The sequence below is a fragment of the Equus quagga genome, chromosome 15 (genome assembly GCF_021613505.1).
Source record: "Equus quagga isolate Etosha38 chromosome 15, UCLA_HA_Equagga_1.0, whole genome shotgun sequence".
Taxonomy (NCBI): domain Eukaryota; kingdom Metazoa; phylum Chordata; class Mammalia; order Perissodactyla; family Equidae; genus Equus; species Equus quagga.
Window position 1 is genome coordinate 82,606,605 of NC_060281.1, and position 17,975 is coordinate 82,624,579.

Sequence of the window (17,975 nt, forward strand, 5' to 3'; positions counted from 1 at the left end):
TTTTTAAGACGGTATTGTATTGTAAATACACTGTTCTGCAGTCTGCTTTTCTCCCAACAACACAGCAATATTCTGTGTGTTCCTAGGTGTTGCGACACAAGGACCCACCGCCTTCTGTGGGTCCAGGTGCCTGGGTGATATCCCGCTGTTTGGATTTATCAGAGCGTACTTAGCCAGTGCCCTTCAGATGGGCACAAAGGGTGTTTCTGTGGCCGTGTGCTTTCACAGGCAGCGCTGTCTGAACGTTCTTGTTCACGTCGACTTGTGCACGTGGGCAAAGAGAGAGTCCTGGGAGGAAATTGGCCAGATGGAAGGAAATGAGTATTTTATTTTATTTTTTTATTTTTTGCTGAGGAAGACTGGCCCTGAGCTACCATCTGTTGCCAATTCTCCTATTTTTGCTTGAGGAAGATTGTCGCTGAGCTAACAGCTGTGCCAGTCTTCCTCCATTTTGTACGTGGATGCTTCCACAGCATGGCTTGATGAGCAGCGCTAGGTCCATGCCTGGGATCCGAACCTGCAAACCCCAGGCCACCAAAGCGGAGCATATGAACTTAACCACTGTGCCCCCGGGCCAGGCCCAGAAATGGGTATTTTACAATCTTGACAGGTATACTGAATTGCCAGAAGTCATAGCATTTCTGTTCCCTCCCGCAGTCTCCTAGGGTGTCCATTGCCCCCATTCTCACCCACGCCGGGTGTGTTCAGTCTTTACATTTCTCTGGTATCTCACTGTTGTGGTTTTAAAAGCAGCCATTTCAGTCGCTCAACTCTTCCTTTCCCTTTTGAGTCCTTTAACTAAAGTGGGATTATTTCTTCTTTTTTTCAGCACAAGGAAGGGCCTGGTTCGGACAGACCCTCGGTCCTGAGAAGCCCCCGGAAGCCCGGGACGCCACGGGAGGGGTCCAGGCAGACGGAGCAGAAAGACAGCTCCAACCACGTGCCCGACGACTGTCGAGGGGGACGCTTGGTAGGGCCCCGGAGCTCCTCTGACAGCACTCCGGAGGACGATGGAAGCTTCCAGACGGTGTGGGCCACCGTGTTTGAGCATCACGTGGAGAGGCACACGGTGGCCAACCAGTCAGGACGCTGTCCCGTGGCCACGCCCTTTGGTGACGTGCCCGATGCCCGCGGCTCGGGGCTCAGACCCAGGCCTGAGAGAGGCTCGTGGCTGGGGACAGACCCGCCTGAAAAGACAAACCTCAAGAAGGATAACTCCAGGCGGTTTGACAGTCCCGACATGGAGAAGCTGGGACAGACCACCCTCTCCAATGGGGCGCCTAAACCGTGTCACACGGTGCTCCCGGAAAAATACCCTTTGGGTGAAAACCGCTATGAGATCCCCTTCCGGAGGCGCTCAGAAAACCCGCCCGCCTCCCAGAGAGTGGAGCCCAAGTATGACATTGTGCACACAGTGGGGGCACGTGCGCACAGTGAGGCCATCTCCACGGCGCCCGAGGGAAAAGCCGTGACGCTCCGAAGTGGCAGGTCTCGGCTCTCGCTGACGGGGAGGCAGCTGTCCCCTGAGGTGGCCCCCGCCGACCCAGAGTGCAGGCTGGACGGGCAAGCGGGGTCCGTCCACAGGGCCAGTTTGATCTGGGAAGCTCGAGGGGCACCTGAGGTTGGTGGGTCCAGGCCTGACTTCCGGGAGCCAAAGGACACGTTTGGGGGCAATTGCCTGTCGCCCAAGTGGACAGGGGGGCTGAGCATGAACTGGCATAAAGCCACGGTGGTGGTCAGTGGAGAGAAAGGCTCAGAAGTGAGCCCCGAGGTCGCCAGTCAGTACCCGGCCAGGCCCTGCGGCCCCGAGGCCACCTCTGGGAGGGCCGTCCAGGCTGCCGTCTGGGAGGCCCAGCACCAGGGCCCGGAAGGAGCTGGAAACAAGCCGGGAGGTTGCATTGCAGCAGGAGAAAGGGGTACCCCCCGGGGATGGCCTCTGGACGCTCCTTCCAGGGTGAAGGACGAGCCCTCTGACTTCCGAGTACGGCCACATCCAGATGTCCAGAAAGGGGCCCCCGTGGTGGCTGCCAGTGAGGGCGAACCGAGGCCAGCGGCCCCGGCGCCAGAGCCCGAAGCCAGGATGCGGAAGGCGGGGGCCACGGACCAGAGATTCGAGCGGTGGAGGCGGAGGACTCTGCCCCCCGACGTGAAGTTTGATGAATTCAGCTTCCTCGCCCCAGAACACTCTCAGAAGGTGGAGCAGAGACGCACAGATTATTTGAGCCCCTCCGCTGGTGCCTTAAGAAAACCCCAGCTCTCCCACAATAAGACTGAGTCCCGGGAGGGGGGCCCAGGCGTTTCACAGGACCGGCCTCTCTTGGCCGTGAAGCAGGGGTCACCGGTGGAACCCAAGGCCACGTTTTTTGCAGTCACCTATCAGATTCCTGATACTCAAAAAGCAAAGAGTGTTGTTAAGCCAGGGCCTGAATACTTGACGGAACATTCTAGAAAAATAACTCCGCCTCCATCACCGCACCCTTTAACGTTGACTTTGGGTTCTCTTGACCACGAAGAGCCACTGGAGACGGCCGCTGGTAAAAACTGGGGTAAGGGCAGAGAGCGTGACAACGCGGGCTTTTCAAAAACCCTGAAGCCAACAGACCATCCGTTGTCTCTTGGGGACAGGATTCTGGATTCTTCTAGTGAAAGGATCATCGGTGCTGATGCTTTACGGATTTATCGGGGACCAGAAAATGGCACTGGTGTTCAGAACGACTGGAAGGACAACAAGAACGAGACGTCCACCAGTATTGCTCCCAAAACGAGCCCCGCTTTCAAAAGTCGTCCGAAGGCCGGCGACCTCCTGGTCAGAAGGAAGACCGAGGTGATCAGCGAGACGTTTCCAGGTAAAATCAAAGACGGCTACAGGTCAAGCGTTCTCGACATTGACGCCCTGATGGCGGAGTACAAGAAGCCGGGGGCTCAGGGGTCCATGGAGGGTCCGTCCAGCAGCTCGTCTCTGGAGAGGCCGGGCCAGCAAGGCGTGGGGGACCCGAGAAGATGGAGCCTGAGGGAGGGGCCCAGAGCCGAGGGTCTCCGCAAACACGCTGGTTCTGCCGAAACAAACCCCATTTCCGCTCCTGGCTCTGGCGAGCAGCCGGCAGAGACCCCAGGGCCAGCCACGAACCCCAAATTCAGCCCCCCTCTCTGGGCTCTGCCGCAGTCAGCTCCTTCTGAAAAATCTCCAGGAGCCTCTTCTGGCCCAGGGGGTCCCAGGAAGAAAGTCTCAGGAATCGCTGAGGATGAAAAAAAGGCTTTTGCAAATAAGTCTCACGGGGCGAAGGGTCAGAATTTCCCGGCCGAGGCAAAGCCCGCGGCCTGGGAGGAGCCGGGCAGTGGCGCCACCGTGTCGCCCAGATCATTCCCCGCCGACCAGAAGAAAGAGACCCCGAGGAAAGCCATCGGGAGGGGAGAGGAGGGCAGTGTTGCCCAGTGGGGTGACCACCCCCCAGACTGTGGAAGGTTACCACCGGACGTCAAGAGGGCCTGTTCGGAGAAGGGCCCCCCTGTCAGAGTCCGGGAGGGCCTGTCCATCATGCAGGAAGCCAGAGAGAGGAGGTGGGAGCAGCCCAAAGGGAGGGCCAGCCTCCTGGAGGAGAGTTCAGAGGCCAAGGAGACTCAAGTGGGGCCCCGTCGGCGGGAGTCGGGGACTCGAGACAGTCAAAAGGTGAGTATGAAGGGCGTTTCAGTTTTGTCAAACGTTGGTTGGACATGTGAGCTGGCGGTCTCAAACTCAGAACCTATCGGAATGGAAATGAGTGGAGTCAGGCTGGGGGCAAGACCCTAGGGAGTGGTGGGGATTGTGGCAAATGGTGAGCTCGTGCCTCATGGAAAGGGAGCAACTGCTGCTCAGGTCTGGCTGGTTCTTGACAAGTGAGATTGGGGGTCCTGAGATGGCAGACCTGATTTATCAAGAGAATCTGGGAGATGCAGATTTTTATGTGTGTTCCCCCCATTATGAAATGAGGAAACGTCTTAAAAAATGCTGTGTAGTCCAAACAGAACTTGTCGTCTGGGTCTCTGCAGGCCCGTGGGCCACCACTTTGAAATGGTGACAGTGATGGGGAACATTATTGAGCGCCTGCTGTATTCCAGCGTGTCATGCCTAGTTCATTACTGTGTCCTCGGTGTCTAGCCTCACGCTTGACATATTGGGAACTTTCACAGAATGTTTGTTGACTGAATGAATGAGTGATCTTCTATGAGCCTCATGACAACCCCGCAGAAGAGGGATGGTCAGGGTTTGGGTTTCCACAGAAGCAGACCCCCCGTGTGGGGAGTCGTTTTAGGAGGTGATCTCTGGAAGAACTGGTAGGGGGTGGGGAGGTGACAAAGTGCACCGGAGGCGCGTTCTCCCTGGAGACCTCTGGGAAGCAGCCTAGATCCCCTCTGAGTTGTCCTGTCCAAGGGCCAAGGAACCCGGAGTATTTGTCTTCCAGTTTCCTTTCTGTCCTTGCCTGCGGCTATATCTGGGGCCATTAACATTTAGACTTCTCTAACCTGGCTGGTGCCACGCTCAGTGGGGGACAGAGAAGTCCTCACACAGCAGGACGCTGTTGCCATTGGCACTCCCTGAGCGTCGGGCAGGGCACCCACAACGTCTGCTGTGGGTACAATCATCTCGTAAACGGATGGAAAAAATGGAGGCTCAGAGAGGTTAAGTAACTTATCCCAGGTCACACAGCACCAAGTGGCCAAGCTAGTGTTTGCACTCAGGTCTGGCCTGATACCCAAGCTTTCAAGCGGGCCACTTGGTGGCCGATGAGGAACCATGAAGGTGGGGAAGAAATCTGAGGCATGGAGCCCACCCCGGGGAGCCTTTGATCTCTGTGGTGAGATAGGACACGGTGATGCACGGCCAGGAAATGATACGGTGCAGAGGGAGGGGCTGGAGAAGAGGCCTGGGAAGGCATCCTAGAGGAGGCGCTGGCCTGAGCCCACCTTTGAAGGATGGATATGAATTTGGACGGACCGATGAGGGGAGCGGAGGGGAGGGCACAGCATGCACAGAGGTGGGAAAGGAAGGGCGTGCTCGGGGGGCAGTGTGGGAACTGACTGAGTGCCTCCACCCCATCCAGCCTAGAAAGGGACGCGGTGGAAATTAAGCAGGATGACACCAGTTGGGATCATGAATGAAGGTTTGCCCGGGGTTACGGTGGTGGGTGGTGGGGTCGGGCTTTGAACCCACGACTTCTCAGGGAACCCAGGATCCCGAGCTGCCACGTTCGAATCTCTGCTCCGCCCTTACCAGCTGTGTGCCTCAGTTTCTCTGAGCCTCAGTTTCTCCCTGGCATGAACGAGGATTCCTGCCTGGAAGCACAGTTACTGGGCTGATGGAGACGCAGCGCCCCGTGGGGGCCGGGCACCGGGGGTGGTGGCGAGCGCAGGCTGCCCGCGGGCTCTGCAGATGCCCGGCCGTTATTGTGGGAATGGGGGAGAGGGGCAGAGGCCGCGGAAATGTGACACTCGGTCTGTCTGCCAGCACCTCGCTCCCGGGGCCCGCAAGCAGCGGGAGAGTGGGGCGTGGGGAGGGCCCCCAGCCCAGCCTTGGACGCCCGCCCGGGGCACAGGCCCCAGGAGTGCTCATTGTCAGGGGATCCGTTTTCTCGCCAAGGACTTGGGAGGCCATGGGGCAGCCCCTTGTTTTCCCCCCTCACCTGCCCAAAGATCTTTGCTTCTTGGTCTTGAAAATAAATACATAAAAGCAGCACAAAGTCCAAAAAGTTGGTTGTTGTAAATTCACGCCTTCCAAGAGCGTATAATGGGTACTTTAAAAGTTCCCCAGTTGCAGCCACTGTTTCTGATGTCCTTGGAGCTCTTCTGCACGGCAGAGTTGCTTATTGGTCACGTATATATTTATTTCTAATTGCTCTATTTTCCTGATTACAAAAGTAGTGAGGGCTTGTGTAAAATTTAAAATAGTATAGAAACGTGGTTGAGAAAGAAAATCTCCCCCAGATGATGAGTGATGAGTCCGGGGCACAAACTGGGGCACACCCCTCCAGGCCCGTTAGTGGTTCTCAGCCGTGGGCAGTCTTGCCTCTAGGGCACCTTTGGGAAAGTTTGAGCCATTTTTTTGCTGTCACAGTTGGAGAAGAGTTTGCTCCTGCCGTCTAGTGGGTAGAAGTCAGGGATGCTGCTCAGCATCCCCCGTGCACAGAATCATCCTGCCCCAAAGGGACGTAGTTCCAAGGCCAAAAAACGCTAGTCCAGATACAGATATAGGCAACACATACCATTTTATGGAAACATAACAACATTTTACAGAAAATCTTACAACTTGCTTTTTTTTTTTTTTTGTGCTGAGGAAGATTGGCCCTGAGCTAACATCTGTGCCAGTCTTCCTCTATTTTGTATGTGGGACGCTGCCACAGCATGGCTACCAACGAGTGGTGTAGGTCCGTGCCCGGGAACTGAACCCGCGAACCCAGACCACTGAAGCGGAGCACACCAAACTTAACCACTATGCCACGGGGCCAGCCCCGCAGCTTGCCTTCTTTTTACTTAACAGTATAGGTGCATACATGATCACCTTAGTATTTTTAATGGCTACAAAGTATTTTATGGTATCACTGAGTCAAACTCTTGCCCAGACTCGCACTGATGGACGTTTGTGTTGGTTTGGGTTTTTGTGTTAGAAACAGGACTCAGGGAGCATCTCGATGGGCGTCTTCGCTCCTTTGGGTGAGGACTCCCTGATTCACAGCCACTTCTGTGCGTGGACCCCGCGTGGCTGTGATTGTAGTTAAAGCGACCCCTCCCTCCCCTCTCTCTCTCTGTTTCTCTCCCCCTCTCTTGCTTTCTCTTTCTTTTTCACTTAACATTCATCGAAACTTTCTCCCACGCCCAATCCTTGTACTTCCTTTAATCCAATTATTTATTTTCGTTTCAAAAGAAAGAATATGTTCACAAGGCTCCAAAAATACATAAAGTTCGGAATAAAACCTCCCCCACCCCTCTCATTTGCCAGCCTCACCGTCCTCCCCGCTCAGGAATCACTTATACTCTTTTTTGTCTGAATCCTTTTAGAGTTTCTTTCTGAAAATACAAGCAAATGTGAATACATAGTCTTGTTTTTGCCTCCTCTTTCCATAAGAGAGCGCGTTCTGTACGAGTGGTTGAAACTTTGGTTGCTGGCGGAGTAACGCAGGGAACCCTAAAGGATGGCAATGCGGGGGCCTCACCCCGGGCAGTTAGGTTGGAATCTCGGGGTGGGGTCTGCCTCGTTAGCTTTAAAAGCTCCCCTGGGGGTTCTCGGGTTGAGGGTCTCTGCCGAACCCACAGATCTGCCACGTGCCTTGTTTCCTTATTCTGGATTCAGCCCCAGAGAGCATCTTCCTTCCTTTTAACAGTAGGGATGAATGGTATTTCCGATCCTTCGGTATTTACAAACCACTTAGTTGTCATTCTGCGCATGCGCAGGTGCATCCGTGGGTCCCGAAAAGCAGTTGCCTACGGGCCGAAGGTGGTTGTAATTCTGCAGGATTGCGTCACAGGGCCCTGCCGCGGGGCTGTACCTGTTTGCATCCTCACCTGCAAGGGCGGCGGCCCGTTCCCCATCGGCCTTGCCAGCTAGGTGTGTTGTTGGACTTCTGGGCCTGGCCCCTGCTCGGTGCCCCTCGCCTTGCCCCGTGCGTGAGGCCATTTGTATTTCCTTCCCGGAACCGCTCGCTTATGTGCCGCCGGCTCTTTTTTGGAAGGTCGGCCCTTTTCGTGTTGAGTTCTCAGAGTTCTTTATCAGGAAGATGGACCCTCTGTACTTTCAAGATCTGATTTCTCCCAGGAAACTGCCCTGGACTGCAAACTGGGCAGACCTGGGATCGGGCCCTAGCTTTGTGACTTACTAGCTGTGTGACTCCGGACACCTTGCCAGACCTCTCTGAGCCTCAGTTTCCTCATCTGTGAAATGGGAATCCTGCGTGCTTCACAGACTTATTGGAGATTTATCATGAAATAACACATGGTCAAGACCCTGGTCTGGGGCCTGATGCAAAGGAGGTTTGAGGAAATCAGATGCCCTTGGGGGTTGACCTTCACCCCTCCATTCATTGACTACACTGATAAATGGACTAACCCCGTCCGGGCCCTGTTCTAGGCGGCGGGGCTGCTGGGAGGGCCCAGCCCACTTATCAGGCCGTGCAGATCAATACACAGTCACTAGCCGAGTGTGGTTTTTTAAAATTTGCATTAGTTAAAATTAAACAAGATTAGATATTCACGCCCTCAGGAGCACTGGCCACATTCAGGTGCTCAAGAACCACAGGTGGCCATGGCGACTGTATTGGACAGCCCAGACAGAGAGCATCTCTGTCATCACAGAACGTTCTAGAGGACAGCACCAATCTGGAGGCAGAGAGACCTCATGTGAGTGAGTGGGATCATTTAGAGATTGGCGAGTCCTGGGGAGACAGAAAACCAAGAGGGTGACGGAAGTTACTCGAAGCGGGTGGGGGGGGCGTCTTATGGGAAGGGCCTGAGTGTTGCCATCTGAGTGATGGAGGGACCCAGCCAGGCCCACATCTGTGGGGAGGACACAGGAGCAGAAAGGGAAGATGCCCCAGGCTGGGAGGAGCTGGTCCTGTGGAGGCTAGAGGGACCCCAGTGGGCACAGGGGGTGCTGGCTGCAGCTGCGATGGAGAGGTGGGCGGGGCCCGGAACATAAGGGGGCCAGCGAAGGCTTCTGGGCACGGCTGCCTCGCCCTGAGTGCTAGGGAGACCCCGGCTGCTCTGAGCGGGGCACGGTGGAGGACGGAGGCCAGCGAGGGCCCGCCATGGTCCTCAGACAAGAGGTGACAGGGCTTACACTGGGCTGGTGAGCATGGGGGGGTTCATAGCATTTTTTTTTTTTTGGTAACAGCTTTATTGAGATAGAATTCATGTCCCATACAGTTGACCCATTGAAAGTGTACAATTCGATGGCTTTTAGTGTATTCACAGAGTTGTGCAGCCATCATCACACTCGATTTTAGAATAGCTTTATCACGCCCCAGAAAACCCTGTGCCCGTGGAGCACTCACTCTCCATTTCCCCAGTACTCTCCCATCCTGCGCAACCACTAATCTGCTTTCTGTCTCTGGATTCGCCTATTGTGGACATTTCATATCAGTGGAATCACAACACGTGGTCCTTTGTCACTGTTTTCTTTTTTTTTTTTGAGGAAGATTAGCCCTGAGCTAACATATGCCACCAATCCTCCTCTTTTTTGCTGAGGAAGACTGGCCCTGAGCTAATATCCATGCCCATCTTCCTCTACTTTATATGTGGGACGCTTACCACAGCATGGCTTGACAAGCGGTGCCATGTCCGCACCTGGGATCCAAACCGGTGAACCCCGGGCCGCCAAAGCGGAACGTGTGAACTTAACTGCTGCACCACCGGGCCGGCCCCATGACTGCCTTCTTTAACTTACCATGTTTTCAAGGTTCACCCGTGTTGTCACGTGTGTCAGAATTACATTCATGGACCAGTTTTTGTGTGGTCGAATGTTTTCATGCCTCTGGGGGGACGCCTAGGCGTGGCAGTGCTGGCGCAGACGGGAAGTCTAGCTTTCACCTTTAGGAACTGCCAGACTGTTTTCCGAAGTGACAGCACCCTTTTCCATTCCCACCGATGGTGTTAAGCCTTCTGATTCCGCTACGTCCTGGCGGTGGTCACCATCTGTCTTTCTGATGGCAGCCATCCTGTGGATGTGAAATGGTGCCTCCTTGTGGTTCTGATTTGCATTTCCTGTTGAACATCTTTTCCGGTACTTATTGGCCATTTGCATACCTTCTTTGGAGTAACGTCTATGCAGATCCTTTGTCCGTTTTTTCATTGGGTTATTCATGTTTTTATTATTGAGCTGTAATCATTCTTTATATGTTCCGGTTATAAGTCCCATATCAGACATAAAATTTGCAGAAATTTCCTCCCATTCGGTGGGCTGTCTTTTCCCTTTCTTAATGGTGCCCTTTGAGGCATGAAAGCTTTTCATTTTGATCAAGTCCAATTCGGTTTTCTTTTGTTGCTTGTGCTTTTAATGCCTTATCTAAGAAACCCTTGCCTCATCCACGGTCATGAAGATTTCCGCCTATATTTTCTTCTAAGAGTTTTCCAGCTTTAGCTCTGACCTTTAGGTCTCTGATCTATTTTGAGTCAATTTTGGTCTGTGATGTGAGGTTCGCAGCATGTTTCAAAGGCCGAGCGTCCGCCTGGTTGATAGGATGGAGAGGAGGAGGAGGATGAAGAGCCGCCTGAAGGTCACGGGCTGCCCAGCTGGGCAGTGGGCAAGGGGGAGGGGCAGTCTTTTGGGGGGAGGAATCGAGAGGCCTGCTGTGGGCATTTGAAGTCTGAGTTGAGCCTGAGCTGTGCAGAGAGATGCTGAGTGGGAGGTGGCGTGGGATCCACAAGGCCGGAGCCCCGACATGGACAGACAGAGTCGGGAGTCGTCTGTGCACACGTGGTATTCATTAAAAGCTACGGGGCATCGTGAGAGATCCCCGAGGAGGTGATGTCATAGGAGAAGAGAAGGCTCTGGGCTGGCCCGGGGCGCACCTGCCTTCAGACATCCCTCTGAGACGCGGGGAGGCTGAGAAGGAACAGCCAGGGAGGTTGCAGGAGAACCAGAGGCATCAAAAAAAGAGGCTGTGGAGCAAAGGATCGGGAATCTAGCCCTGCTCGTGGCTCATGCTGTGGTTCTTAAGCAGATGCCTCCCCTCTCTGGGTCTTCGTTTCCTTGTCTGTGTGGGGAGAGTGTGAGGCGTGTAAAGTCCACATCCTGGAGTCCTGTATTTACCGGCCTGCGACTGCATCCCCTGTGTATAACTGAGTGGGAAAAAACGATGAGGTTCAGACCAGCATCTCTGGTTCCCTTCTATTCACGTACCGTTTCCCTATATAGGAATATATGTATTTCCCTACATATCCATGCACGTGTATTGGGATGCATGGAGAGATCTCTGAAATGAAGCCACCAAGAGCCTCGAGTGGCGGTAATGAGGCTGGGTGACTTACAGAGGGCTCCCCACATGTCAGGCACGGCGCGGGGGAGGGACCAGGGGAGCAAGCCAGGCCCTCAGGACCCGTGCACGTCTGCCCCCTGCTGGCGGCACCGTGTCACACACTTTCCATGGGTTGGTCCTCATTTGGTTCTCCCATGAACCCAGAAGCTGAGTACTGTTATTATGGGTCTTTTCCCACATGGCCAAGGCTCAGAGAGGTCAAGGCACTCATCTGAGGTCACACAGTTATTTAAGTGGCCGAGGCTAGGCTGAACTCGGTCCTGATCCTATAAATTACCTCTCATCGCTGGGGTGGACCGCTGTGTGCAGGGGGAGGTTCCGGCCCTTTCATCTTCTTCTTTGTCCTTGCTGTTACAGAGTGGACTCTCTCAGTGCAACATCTTCTTCCTGTAAATGGGGAGGCCCCAGTCACCCCCTTTTCTTGGGTTCTGTGCCTCAGGTGCCGCCGCGGGACCAGGGAAGGGAGGAGGCCCTGCAGGACAATGAGCGGGCTCTGCAGCCGGTGTCCCCTGCGGCCTCGGGCCCCCAGAGAAGCCACAGCTTCTGCAACGACAAGAAGAGCGGGCCCTTCATGGTGAGTGATGCGCGGCCGGAGTGGAACTCGCAGGCCGTGCTGGTCGTCGGGCAGCCTTGGGAATGCGGCCGAGCTGAGAGGGAGGCTGGCCCAGGGGCCCAAGGGCCGAGGATGGGCAGGCGCCTCTCTGGAACCGGGTGCCGTCTGCCTGGCTGTGTGGTGGTTCGGGACGGGGAGGGCGTTTGGTGGCTCTGCCGGGGAGCCTTGCCTCCTCTCGGGTTCCCGGACCCCAGCTGCCTGACACCGAGCAGCGAAGAGCACGTGTCCCAGGGTCTGGAAGTCCTGGGTTCGAATCCCACTACCGCCTCCTCTCAGCCTCCTTGAGCCATTTACTTGGTTTCTCTGCACTCAAGTCTCTTCACCTGGAAAGCGGGATCAGGACTCCTCTTTCCTTCGCGCCCTTGGGAGGATGGAGTGAGATCATGCGTAGGGCCCAGCACATAGTGGTTTGGACAGTGACCGAGAGTTGTGGGGACCCCAGGAGGGCGGGCACTGTTCAGCTGGAAGGGGCCGGATGGCCTAGTTCAAATCCCAGCTCTGCGTGCGCTCAGGCGTCTGGCCTCAGTTTCCTCGTCTGTAAATGGGGATAATGACAGTATCTACTTCTCAGGGCCGATGTGGGGCCTGGATGAGATGATGCAGGAAGTGCTTGGCCTGGTCCCGGGTCCACAGCAAACTCCTTAATAAGCGCCATCATCACCATTCTTATTATCATCCTTGTTTCCGCGTCTCCATTTGGCTGTCACGTAGTTGTGACTCGTTGGGACCAGCACTTCCTCTCAGCCTGTTTCCTCTCTTGTGGGAGGAGGTGGGTGAGTGAGGCACAGCCCCTCGGGGAAACCACCTCCCCCGGACCCTCAGTATCCCCAGGTGGGTTCCAGGACTGCGCCACTTCCGATTTTTTTTTTTTTTGGAATTTCTTTTTTGAACTTGAGTCCGTGATCCTTGGAGATATGCTGAGTTCTGCACTTGCTCGTGAAGTCCCTTCAGGGCTCCAGGCCCCACGTCGGGGCATCTGAGGTAGGTGTGTCTTTAACGAGGTGACACTGGTTCTGTTCATGAATTCCTCTATGATCGCACAGCCCCGTGCATTTCAGTGACCTTGGTGCCTCATCTCACGTCTTGGGGACACGGGATTCTGCACTGAGATCCTAGGTCCGTCCCTCTAGCTTGATGGCCACGGGCAAGAAAATTCACTCCCTGAACCTCGGTATCTTCTTCTGTAAAACAAACGAAGAAGACGCCCCTGGCAGGATTTGTGCTGGTACCTGGTGGGAGAGTGGCGACAGCAGAGTAGAAATTGTAGGGCTGGGGGCAACCGCAGAGGAGGGACTCAGACCCCGGCAGGCGTCTGCCCAGCAGCCCAGGGAGCCTCCCCGAGCGCTCAGAGCTCAGCCACAGACTCACACACATTCGAGACCTGCCTTGTTTTTTGTTAACCGTTCCTGTCCGAGGATTTCTTTCTTGCCCTTGTCTCCGTTACGTCTCGGGTGGCACCGACTCAGCTTATCTGATTGTACTTGAACTTCTGTGTGTGTGCGAGAAGAAAAAGGTTATGGGGAGAAGGCATTGAAGACCCCTCTTTTTATAGTCGGCTCGCCGCATCCTCCCTGGCCGGCCACTCCTCCTCTTCCACCCGCCGTCACCGAGGAGCCTCTGTGCCTGGCGTGCTCGCACAGCTCCCCATGGCCCCCTCCTTCTGGCCCCCAAGGCCCCTGCCCCATTGCTGGGTGCTTGATGTCCTCTCCTCCGGAGGCAGATGGTGGGAGGTGCTTAGTCTGAACCGGACAGGGCTGGGGGCGTCAGACCCCATCTCTGCTTTCAGGACGCACGCCTCTGGTTCTGGGGAGCGGCCGCCCCGGGGTGGGGATGGCGGGTGGTGGTGGGGTTCAGCTCTCTTCTTTTCTAGAAGCCTGACTCGGGGGACCTAACCCTGGGCTCTTAGGTGAAAGAAGTGGGTTCTGGTTCCAGCTCAGCCGCAGTGCGACCTTGGTCAGGTGGCTGGGTGGACCTCACAAAGCTCGGCTTGTCCTTCTGTGTGATGAGGGTGGGTCTCTGTGGCCTCCAGAGCGTTTCTCCTTCTCTCCCGCCTGGCTTCTCCTCCCTTCTCCCCGACTTCCTTCCTTCCTCATCCTCCCCCACCTCTCTCCCCCTTCCTCTCCGCTCCTTTTTCCCTCACCTAGTATAGATGGAGAAACTGAGGCCCAGAGAGAGGGCCTGACTGAGCCAGGGTGACCCTCCAGGTGGGGATGGGGTCCTGAGCCCTGGGCCCTGCCGGCCGCCCCTCCTGCTGGCAGTTGGTCAGCCCTGCACGTTGTCCTCCGGGAGGTGTCTGGGGGCCACGGACACATGTCTGCTGTTCCTCCCGTTGCCATTCTGACTCAGGCCTTCGTGCTGCCGGCTTCCGGTGTCGGTGCAGGTTCGTCTCTGTGTTTTGAGGCTGTGTCTCAGGCCTTGCCAGTCCCCACTCCGCCCCCGTGTTAGGGAGTGCGAATCCCATTTTGCCCAGGAGGAAACTGAGGCTCAGAGAGGTGAAGCCGCCTGCTCGAGGCCACACAGTTCATGAGTGGTGGGGCTGGAATGGAAATCAGGCCTTGCCGCCTCCAGCCTTGGACCTGGGCCCTTTCTGCTGTGGGATGGGGCTCTCCACCTGTCCCCAGCCCCTCCGGCTCCTTTCTCCCCGTGGGCCTGCAGCGCTCGGGGCATTAGCTGCACGAGGAACGAACGAGATGCCCTGAGCCCGGGGCTGAGAGGGCGATATTAGGTCCGGCCACCCTGCACCACTTAGCAGAGGCTGTGAGCCGTGAGTTCCACCCCGGCCTCTCCCTCCTCCTCTGCAAAATGGGGCCTCCCAGTAACCATAACACTGATGCTGTGAGCTGCAGGGTTATCCCCATTCTACAGATGGGGAAACTGAGGCTCCGAGCCATTAAGCGCCTCTCCCAAGGTCTGAGTCTGGGGTCCAGACTCCTCCGCATCGGCTGGGTTTCCCACCACCCTGCTTGGTGATGGGGGGAGGACGGAGCTGAAACGAGATGATGCTGAGAAAGCGTTTGGCTTTGGCACCGTGCCCGGTGAGGTGACTGCCCCATAGCTGGGACCTGCTGCCACACTGTTGATGGTTATTTCCCGTCAGGTGAGTCTTTTTCATACGTCCTCTTGCAGAGCCACTGATGGGACAGGAAATTGTCCCCCGTCTTAGGAGTGTGTGTGCAGCTGAGGAACTCGAGGCCCGCTGTGGGGAGGCGTCTGGTCGAGGGCCCCTAAGCAGCCGGGCAGAGCCAGGGCTGGAATTCCGCCTCTCTGACTCCCTGGCTGGTGCTCGCTGCACGGCCCCCTCCCTCGGTCCTGTCTGGAGTGCCCTTGGGACCACAGGGCAAGTCTGAGCCCCGGGCTGGGCCTCCTCCCTCCCCCGCCCGCGGGTGGGCACCCCCTCCTTTCCTGCACTCACGCAGCCATCATAAAACGCAGCCATCATAAAACACGGTGAGTCAGCCGTGGACCGTGGCCTTGGGCCGCAGTTCACCCCGGGGCCCCTCCCATGACCATGAAGGCACAGATTCACCAGCCGTGGGGGTCCCTGCGATGGGGCAGGTGGCGGGCCTCTGGTAACCTCGAGAATGTTCTCCCAAAGCCGTAGGTTAGCATTTGCTGGCTCCTTCAGGGATGACTTCTTTCCTTTGTGGGCCTATTGTGCGCCAGGCCCTGAGTGACAGGGCCCTAGAGGTTCTCTCACTCGGCCTCCTGGGGTTCACGGTCCCGGGGGGCCTGGGAGGGTCTAGGTAGGTGCAGGAGGAGGAGAGGGGGACGGGCGGAAAGGAGGACCAGCATAGGCAGAGGTGTGGATGGGGTGAGGCAGGAGGCGTGCTGGGGGCTGTGACTAGCCCCGTGGGGATGGGGGGCAGTGTGGGGGCTTCCGGCTTCTTTGACAAATATTTATCTGCGTGTTATGAATACAGCATAGAGGAATGAGAAGGTGTGAGTAATGGCGGTGGGTTCTCCTGTGTGCCGGGCGCTGTGGCACTGTGCTTACCGCCCCGTTCGTGGTTCAGAGCTCCCCACCGCCAAGATCACGGAGCACCTGTGTCCATTTGGGGAGGTCTCACAGAGGAAGGACACTTGTTTGAAATCTTGAAGGATGGGCAGGTGTTTGCCGGATGGGTGTGGTCTGGGAACAGCTCGGGCAAAGGTCTCGGGGTGTGACACTGGGTTCCATTCATGGCTGTCATCCGGAGCCCAGGAGGTGGCCTGGAGGCTCTTAAACTTTACTCTGATGGATGTGTCCTTCCTGGACACCACCGAGTGGGTTTCAATTCTGAGTTCAGACTTTTCCCACATCTCTTGCTGATGAAACTCTGGCTCCTGTTTTCCAGAGGCGTCGCCACCTCCTGGCAGCTCCGTCATCATGCCGCCATCTTTGTACGAGGATCAGCCAGGGCAGTCGTGGAAGGGTTGACAGCATTTGAACCTGACGACTCTATTATAATGACTGGAGGATGGGGGAAATTGGATTCTAATGACAAGAATAGTAATTCTTGTGGATGCAGCCAATTCGCGATAAGAGGGAACTCTGGAGGTGGTCCCCAGTGGACACATCGCTGGTCCTGGTTATAGAGTCTCTGAATTTGAGTTGGTTGACTGGGCGTTCCAATAGGAAGGAAAAAATCAAATTGAAAAATCATATGTATGAACTGCTGGAAATAGCTTCTCAAAGATTGTGCTTAAAAAGCAAGTCATGCATAAAGATTTTATGGTTTTTTATTTGCCTAGGATGTGGACTCCTCCTGATAATGTGTTGCTTGGCATTCCCACGTATGATGCTGTGTTCATGTCATGTTGAATTGAACCTGGATCAGGAAATTGGCTCACTGGCTTAACTGAAAGGGCTCATTTGCCGCACCCAGCAAGATGGCCAGAGGTGGGCAGCTGCTGGCTTGGCCCAGCATCTCAGAGAGTTTCGTGGGCTTTCCCTCCTGCTTTGTGCCTCATGGTCCCAAAGTGGCTGCCACTTTTCCAGTCGCTAGGTCCACTTTCAGGCAGCAAGAAGTGGGAAGCCGAGGGGCCATGTCAGCTGAGTCTGCAAGAAAGCAAAAGCTTACACGAGACTTTCGTCTACATATCATGGGCAGGAACTGGGTCCCGTGGCCACTGCTAGCAGCAAGAGAGTCTGCGAAAGGCAAGTCTTCCAGCCTCTGTTGTGGCGGTTGGCCAGGTTGGAAACGGCTATTGCTCGCCCCATAGACAGCGTTGTTTATTACACAGTCTGAAAGAAAATGAGGGCTGTCAGGTCCTTGATAAGGAAGCCTGGGGCCTCCAAACCAGGGCATGGGACAAAAGAGAGAATCTGCCTAGCATCTGGATGCTGTGGCCTGAGAGGCTGCTGGGCACGGGGCTTCAGGGATGGGAAGACATGATCCCTGCGTCCAAGGCCCCCAGTCTGCTGGGGCGCAGGGCTCAGAGACGGGAGAGACGGTCGAGTGGAACAGACAGGCTGGGGGGAGCTGACCCAGAGGCCAGGGTGACCTCTCTGCCTGGCTGAGCCAGGGTGTCAGGCTGGCTTTAGCAGCATGACTGCAGCGCTGAGCGGGGAGAGACTGCACGGCGCACTGGGCTCTGGGGAGGCTCAGGAATCCTCTGAGCCGCGGCTTGTCCCCTTCTTAATTGCTTCTAGTCTTTCACCGCTGGGTCGAAAGGGCTGGAGAAGACGGAGTCACTTGTATCTCAGCTGATTAAAGTTCCTTTGCTGGATCAAAACCAGCCAGACCAGAAAGCTTTTGTTTCCTCAGTTTTAAAGTGCGAGTGATCAGTTGTGCCTGAGATTTTGTATGGGAGCATTTTGTATTCATCCACTTACCTAGTTATCTCTGCACCCACCCATCTACCCACTCATCTACCTACCCACCCACCCATCCATCCATCCACCTACCTACCTACCCATCCATCCATCCACCTACCCATCCATCCATGCATCCATGCATCCATCCACCCATCCATCCTTCTATCCATCCATCCATCCACCTACCCATCCATCCATGCATCCATCCATCCACCTACCCATCCATCCATGCATCCATGCATCCATGCATCCATCCACCCATCCATCCATTCATCCATCCATCCATCTACCTACGCATCCATCCATCCATCCATCCATCCATCCTTCCATCCATCCATCCACCTACCCATCCATCCATGCATCCATCCATCCATCCATCCATCCATCTACCCATCTATCCATCTACCTACGCATCCATCCACCTACCCATCCATCCATGCATCCATCTATCCGTCCATCCATCCATCCACCCATCCATCCACCTACCCATCCATCTGTCCATCCATCCATCCACCCATCCATCCATCCATCCTCTACCTAGTTATTAATACATACAAAGCTCTAA

General features: G+C 55.6%; 1 protein-coding gene across 2 annotated transcripts in view; it reads left to right on the forward strand.

Moving 5' to 3' along the window:
- KIAA1671 (KIAA1671 ortholog) overlaps positions 1 to 17,975 on the forward strand; it is a 136,965-nt gene that overhangs the window by 16,929 nt on the left and 102,061 nt on the right. The window contains exons 4-5 of one of the 2 annotated variants that reach the window (XM_046640153.1): positions 830 to 3,667; positions 11,440 to 11,574. In XM_046640153.1, the coding sequence (XP_046496109.1) occupies positions 830 to 3,667; positions 11,440 to 11,574 (2,973 nt within the window). The remainder of the gene's footprint in view (positions 1 to 829; positions 3,668 to 11,439; positions 11,575 to 17,975) is intronic. The other variant, XM_046640154.1, reaches the window with a different exon arrangement.